Source organism: Neopelma chrysocephalum, unplaced genomic scaffold (assembly GCF_003984885.1).
Source record: "Neopelma chrysocephalum unplaced genomic scaffold, ASM398488v2 Primary Assembly neopelma1_89794, whole genome shotgun sequence".
NCBI lineage: Eukaryota > Metazoa > Chordata > Aves > Passeriformes > Pipridae > Neopelma > Neopelma chrysocephalum.
Window position 1 is genome coordinate 65,547 of NW_020918716.1, and position 7,367 is coordinate 72,913.

Below are 7,367 nucleotides of genomic sequence, written 5' to 3' on the forward strand. Positions count from 1 at the left end.
TTCACACCTGAACTCCATCCTTGTGAGCAAGAGCTCTATTATCTGTCCTCTAATCAGAGAAGGAAGCAGTGCACGGTGAGTGAAAGTGCTGATAAGGATGGCTTTATCTTTTTTCTGATAAGATTGATTGTTTGCGGGCACACCTTTTCTTAATGTCTGCCAAACAAGCCAGTTAGATAAAGAGCATCTGTAAAAGTGTGCATTTCCTGGAATGATTCCAGGACTTCCTGGACATCAAAGGCATCTCCACAGAGATAGACAGAGATGTTTTCTCTGGTTCCTGCACACCTCTGGCCACAGGGAGCTCTCCAGCCCCTGCAGTGCAAGGATTGGCACTGCTGCCCACGTGTATTTCAGCAGTGAGTGTTGCTCTGTGTTCACAGAGACCTCACCCTGACAGACCTTTACCACCTCCTGCAGCTCCTCTTCACATTGGAGAAGGCAGAATATAGGATTTTTGTGCCCTCCCTAATTGATGTGAGCTGTAAGATGAGTCTAAAACCTCCCAGAAGTTTCTTCTCCCCAAAATCTAAGGAGGTTTGGAAACCAGGAGAGTCTAAATGTCTGCAGATGTGGAGTGGGCAGCATGGCTGATTCCCCCTTCCTGTGAGCACTACAGAGGATTGGAGAGCTGGGAAGAGGCACTGGCTCTTGCTGGTCCCCACCAGGTGGGGCTCCAGCAGGTGGAAGGGTCTCCTGGCCTGCCTGGCAGCAGCCACAGCCCAGCCCCCCTGCAATGTGGTGTGGGCACCACACTCGCAGGAGGACCCCAGCACCAGTTTTGTGACGGTGTTCAACCCTATCATGACCTCCTGCCTCTGGTTCCACCTCAGGCCAGTGCAGCCTCAGCTGCCTTCACCCAGTGCCTTGGCCTAGGATCAGCATACCTCCCAGCCACAAGCTCCCTCCATGCTGCAGGGCTTCCACAAGCCCTCCCTGTTGTACCTTACCTGTTTGGGATTGCGGATGAGGTTTGGGTGGTTCATGGCAGAAGGTGAGAGATCTTGCTCTGCTCCCACCAGTATCAGTTACTCAAAGAGAGAGTGAGACCTTTTGTTAGCTGGTATGTCTGTGGAGACCAAAACAGTGCCAAGATACCTGTGTAGGGGTCCCATCCCTCCAGGAGCTGCCCATAGGGAGTGGGCTGCATGTGCTTGGTTACGGAGCTGCTGGATGCTTTCTGCTTTGCCACCCACCATGTGCTGTAGAGCTTCTGGCAGTGTACCTGCAGAGGTCATCCCAGGATTCCAGCGTGGAGAGGCTGTGCTAAGAGCCCCTCATGTGACATCCCTGGGAGCAGAACAGGGGTGGGAGTCAAGGGTGTCCATCCTGTCACTGGAGAGACTGTGACTGGCGTCACCAGTGACTTGTCACACGTGCCGTGATGCAGAGCCTGAACAGCAGCAGCAACATCTCTGGAGCCATTAAAAAATCCCCCAAATCAAGAGTGATCTCAAGGCCTGGCCAGCCCTGTGCTCTGGGAGACAGGCCCTTGGTAAGTCAGGTAATGGCAATATGACCTCCACTCCACCTCAAGAGGAGAAGGACCCTCTGTGTCAGGATATTACAGGAATGTAAGAGAGCCACTTCCCCTGCTGTGCACACAAGCAAAGACCCCAAGACCCAAAACGTGGGGAGAGGGAGGATGCCCCATTCCTTCCTGGCTTCAGGAAAAATCCTATTTGCATGACTGGGGAGCCAGGAACACAGTGGCTGTACAGAGTGGTTCCTCTCTTTACCCCAAATGGCATTTCCCTGATAAAAGTGATGATTCAGCCAAATTTCAGCCTGTCGCACTCAGCTGTTTTTAACCATCTTTTGTTTTCCTTACATGGTGGCTCAGCAAGGTCAGAGTGAAGCTGCCCGGAAACTGAAAACAAAAAGCATTCCAGGCTTTAGTGAAACAATTTTATTGTTTTTTGCAGAGGAAAACTGACCTTGAGAAAGACCTTCAGACTGAAAATAGAAGCAGAAAGGGATGTATGGCTTCAGGGATGCAGGAAAAAACCCAAGGTGTGCAGCTCCATCTGACTAAAAATCATACTGGGTTTCAGGTTTGCAGTGTCACTCATATTTATGCAAATCAGAAATGGCTTTCAGAAGGATGGATGCTGGACTGTATGCTTAACCTGTGTTGTGGCAGGACACCACAAAGCCTTCTGTGGGCCTGAATGAGACAACCTTTCTGCAGAGAGAGCAGGGGGCTCATAAGCCACAGGCAGCAGGCAACTCCCAAAGGACTGCCTCTGTACAGTTGACCACACTGTAACCTGAAAGAGTCATAGAAAGCAGAGTGACAAGGAGAGTGTGGGCTTTATGACTAACAAGAAAGAAGCTGCTGCAGTATTTATCAGAGTTTGTGAGGCAGGAGTCAAAATAAGGAAAATCCCCAATCAATCAGAAAATTAATACAGATCATCATGGCTAGGCTTCGCGAACGAAGATTTGAGATTAATACAGAACATGTGCGTTGAATTCGTTATCCTGGTGGTCGTTTTCCAGAGGAGTATTGAAATCTTCCAGTATTTCTGCTTCTGTTGGTTTCACCACCTCCTCTTCACCTACAATGCATGTAAGATCATTTCATACTGGGGTCTCTCATGTGTTTTCCCTCTGTCCCATGCTAAAGCCCCCAAGGTCGGTCTCTTGTAACTGTGTGTTTGGTAGCTCCAGATGGACTGCCTGCCTTTCAAAGGCAGTCCCAGTTGTGGAGTGGAGTTGGATAGGGTAAAGCCCTGGTGGGTTTAAAGGCAGGAGGCAAATAAACACAAGCTTGATGGTTGCCTGTTTCAAGACCTCCGGGCTGGAAGCTGCACTGGTGTGATGTGCCACAGTCAGCCTCAGGCCTCAGGAGGCAGAATGGAAGTTTTCTGTGGCATTGAGGGCACTGTATGCCTTGCAGCAAGAGGCCTTTTCTTCCCTGCTGGCACAGACATTGCTAGGAATGTAGTAATTGGGGGTCAGAGGGTGCTCACCTCCTCTGAAGCAGATCTAGGTTTTCCTGGTTATGAAGCAACCTGCATACTGGGCCCATTGGCTGCTGTAAGTAAATGTGCTCTACACTTAACAAAGCCAGATCTGGGAGCAACTCCTGCTGCATTAGCTGTAAATGGATTTCTCGAGCCCAGACACCAGTCTGCCACTCAGACCAGCTTAGTGCCCTCCATGCCTCAGTCCTGGCAGGTTTTGAAGGTGTAATTGCCTGTAGACACCTGCCCTTTGCCCTAGTGCCCACTCTTCCCTCCCCACCACTCCGGTGTCAGTCCTGAAACTGGGTGGACTGTGGACAGAGCATGCCCAGACTTTGGCTTTCCCTGAACAGCTCTGACCTCAAGAAACAGCATCTTCTCTACACAGCATCTCTGCCCTGACGTGGCTCTTGGCAGAGCCACAGAAGTGTTCTTAGGACAGGGAGCTATTGTTTAGAGCCAGGGACCGCAGACCCCATCCCAATGACTCTAGCAGACAATAGCAGACTTTTTGCCTCTCCCTGTGACTTAGAGAGCACAATCTGTCCCCCCCAGCCTCAACATGTCCCCCACCCTTTCAGAGCTACCCAAGTAACGTTTGGTGGGGAAGGAACCCATGCCCTAGAGGTGCTGTGGGATGATTGTTGATGAGGTGGGCCACCTTGGCTGACAGTTCTCCAGAGGCAGCACTGTACTGCCCCCCAAGCCACCATAGGGTCAGCAGCTCTGTGGCAACTCACCTGCAGGATCCAAGTTCCTGGCTGCTGGCTCCCCTCCCACTGCTACTGGTTGCATCCCACTGACCGGGATGTGGATGCTCAGCATGGGCAGCTGTTCTTGATACACTGGTTCAGGCAGTGCTGGCTCAGAGTGCACTGGTTCAGGCAATGCTGGCTCAGAGTGCACTGGTTCAGGCTCCTCCTGCAGCTCAGGCTGGGGGTCTGTGGTTGTTTCTGGGTCCAGGGTGGCCCTCACCTCCGGCTGACGGCCCCGTCCTCTTTTGGCTCCTCTGCCTCTCTTTTGCTGTTGGTTCTTATGCACCCTGCCAGGGGGTTTCACACGGGTGAAGACTTGGGAGTAGGGCAGAGGACTTTCCCTCCTGCCCCAGGGCTGCTTTGCCAGGTCCTCTGTTGTTATTGTGACCCAGTTCATCCCAGCAGAAGTGTCTCCTGAGCCTGGCATGACAGCCACCTGTGGCTGCACCAGTGGGCAAGAGCTTGTGCATCAAATGTTTTGCCAGCCCCACACTTTTTTTGAGGTTTGCTTGCCAGCCAACCAGCCACCTACATAACCCACACCCCCCATTAATCCCTGCCTACCAGCTGCTGGCTGCAGGTCACCTTTCCCCCCTGCGGACTGATGGCTCTGTCCTTGGGTGAAGATGCAGAGGCTGGGCTGCCATGCTTGGACTCAGGTTAAGTGCACCACAAAAACAATTCCAAACCAAAAGCAAGATTTACCTCAGAACCCACTGAGTCGAATCTTTCTCCAGGGCTTCTGCTTTTCTTTTTCTGAGCAGCTCCCGGTCCCTCAAGCGATGCGTTATGATGACATCTGCAGGGATAAATTGGGTGCTAATATGATATTCTGACCAAGGGCACAATTTGATCCTTCCCTGCCCGGTGCTAGAGCACTGATGCAAGGGGCCATGCTTTTTTTGGGTCTTGATACAAAACTGCTTGGGTGCTATACTTCCAGCACAGCCTCAGTGGGGAGGATCTGATGACACAGCACCCAAAGCTCCCAGGCTCCTAGCTGCAAATTGCTCTAAATTTCTATCTAGTTGCAATTTTCATTCTGCTGCTGCAGTCTTGGGGTGACCCTTGTCCAACCTACTCCCCTACTGTACTGGGGCCTGATGGAAGCATGGGGCAGGCTTCCTGTGCCACAAAGGGAAGTATGAAATCCTTTGATCAGACATCACTACAGACTGCAAGATAATTCTTTATGTTTGCTTCATTGTTACCCTTTTTCCCAGGCAGCTGCAACTGGCCACTGCTGAAAATAAGATGCTTATCTAACTAACTGAGGAGACAGCCTTGGATGGCAGAACAGCCAGTTCTACAACATAGGAGCAGCTCTGTGAGGGCGAGAGCGTGAGCCAGAGGGCACAGCCTTCCCCCTGCACAGGTGCTCATGTGTATTAGGCTGAGACCCTGTAGACCAGACCAAGAGAGACCAGGGACCAAGACAGGGCTAGTACACTCTGCTGGGGGTGAGAAGACTGGTCCCAAAGACCACACAAACAGCCCCAAGCTGGATTGCAGAAGACCATGGCAAAGCTGAAGAAAGACTAACTGATGTGAGAAAGCTCCAGTGCTGGCTTTACCATTTGGCCAAGATGTGCAGGTTACCTACAGCCACCAGCAGAGAGGAGCACCCCCCAGATCCCAGTCACCCTGTGACATGCCTTCCTAGGCCAAGCTGAGCTGTGCCCATTTCACTGACTACAAAGGGTTCCAAATGGCTTCCTAAGGCAAAGACCAGCCTGGTGAACAGTCTGAACTTCACCTCTCCATGTCTCTGCTCTAACAGACAGCATCCCTGATGATGTGGCAATAGGTCCTATGGTTTCTGATCCAGTCAGCTTGAGTTTTCTAGCTTGGACTCCAAGCTATGATAATAAAAACCTGGCTCAAATCAAGTAGCATGAGAACAATCCCATGAGACAAAGGGCAACACCACTTCACTGACTCCTGGAGGGAGAGGAAATTCTTCCCACCTGTATACTGAAGAGATCACAAAAGAATTGATTTTCATAGTTTCAACAAAACCCACACAATGAAAAAGCAAAACTGTGACTTGCTTCTTTTAGATGTAATCAGATCCATCTCTTTTCACAAAAAGCCTCAGCTCACACTAAAGTATTAGATCAAATCAGTGAAAATGGTCATTTTGTCATTCCCTTGATCAGATGGGAGAATTGGCAAGATGAAAAGGACTTCCGAGGCTGAGCTGGAACTATAGCTCTTTATCCCAGGTGTCTGTTACATGCAAGAAAAACTGTAGTCCAGGACAGAAAAAAGCAAAACTGACAGCAGGAGACAGCCTCTACCCAAAGTAGATCTTTACACAAGACACTTCCGATAATTAATTATAATCTTGCAGAAATTTAACTTGAAGAAGATTTATAGTCATCTCTGTGCCATCAAAGCAGAGTCAACTTTAACATTACATCATACTGTCCAGGACCCTGTCCAGGGAAGTTGAGAGTAACTCAAAGAGAAATGGGAGGTTTTTCCCCAACATAAAGCAGTATCAGAGGTAGTAGTGCTCAGCCGGCAGGAGATGGCTCTGCCATCCACATAGCAAAACTCAGGAAGCTGCCAGGGAAGATGAGGCTACAAGTTGCAGTAGAAGCATCTGCAGAGGGCTTCAGTTCAGCTACTGAAGTCTGTAATCCCTTGCACATCCCATTTGCAGCCAAGATAACTTTCTTTTCCCTTCGAAATGTACTGTGAGCTGTAAAAGCATTTTTTAGCTGCTTGTAATCAGTCTCTCTCCCAGGCCATTCTAAGCAAACACCCCTCATTAATTTCTAACTGGTCCAAGAAAGCACTCCCACAAGAGCTCCAAAGCTGTCAGTCACCTGCCAGCACTAGGCAGGAAAGATCACAGTAAAACATACCCATCCTGATGAAAAATCGTTCACTAGAAGACATAAAGGCACAGAGATTAAATGAAAAGAAAAAAATCAAGCTATAAGAACAATGAGACAATATTGCCAGTCTGCAGACAATTTATTGATGCTGCCTGAGGGACTTAGAGTTGAAAAGCCTTTACATGTGTTTCTGCCTTTGTGATCTGAAATATAACATGTAAAAAGACACATACACTTGCAGTTAAATGTGCATCCTCCACCCCCAAGCATAAACTAGTAATTATTAGCTCCTATTTTCGAAACCACTGGTGACAAAGATAATTCTCTCCTCTCTCCGAAAACTCAAGTTAGGAATGGTCTCATCATTACCTGGCACAGCATACTCCTTACGGGCTGCAGAGCGTGGCAGGGAAGAATCCGGAGAAGGATGGTCTTTGCTTAAACTCTCCATTGCTCTTTGCAGTTTTAAACAGAAAGCAGCTTAGTTCCCTGGAGAAGGCATCTGGAGATACTGGTGCAGCATAATGAGAGCTTGAAAAAAATGCAGACTGCCCGCCCTAAACCTCTTATCTGTCCAGGCCACTGGGAGGGTAATAATATTCTTCTTATCGGAGTGCAAAGGTGTGAGAGTCTCTTCGAGGATCTACTGTGTGGATTGCAAAACATGTTAGTGTTTTTATACTGTAAATAATTCCACTTTGGATAGGAAATTTACACTCACTGCTGCTAAAGTGTGACTCAAATGCTCTCCTTTATGGTGGACAGATGTTGCATGGCAGGCCAGGATGCAGCATTGC

The 7,367-nt window shown here is 49.2% G+C and overlaps 1 protein-coding gene across 1 annotated transcript; it reads right to left on the bottom strand.

Annotated features, from left to right (window-relative positions):
• Positions 1 to 1,889: 1,889 nt before the first annotated feature.
• On the bottom strand, positions 1,890 to 7,142 carry HEMGN (hemogen). Its single transcript, XM_027707115.1, has 4 exons — positions 6,940 to 7,142; positions 4,430 to 4,523; positions 3,710 to 4,011; positions 1,890 to 2,561 (listed from the first exon to the last, which is right to left on the bottom strand). The coding sequence occupies exons 1-4, from the start codon at positions 7,019 to 7,021 to the stop codon at positions 2,452 to 2,454; spliced, it is 588 nt and encodes a 195-aa protein (XP_027562916.1). The 5' UTR covers positions 7,022 to 7,142; the 3' UTR covers positions 1,890 to 2,451.
• Between the last annotated feature and the right edge of the window lie 225 nt (positions 7,143 to 7,367).

Coding starts and splice junctions, on each gene's coding strand:
- HEMGN (XM_027707115.1), bottom strand. CDS start 7,021: ATGGAGAGTTTAAGCAAAGACCATCCTTCTCCGGATTCTTCCCTGCCA. Junction 4,012..4,429: donor TCGACTCAGTGGGTTCTGAG/GTAAATCTTGCT, acceptor ACCCCCTGGCAG/GGTGCATAAGAACCAACAGC. Junction 2,562..3,709: donor CAGGAACTTGGATCCTGCAG/GTGAGTTGCCAC, acceptor CATGCATTGTAG/GTGAAGAGGAGGTGGTGAAA.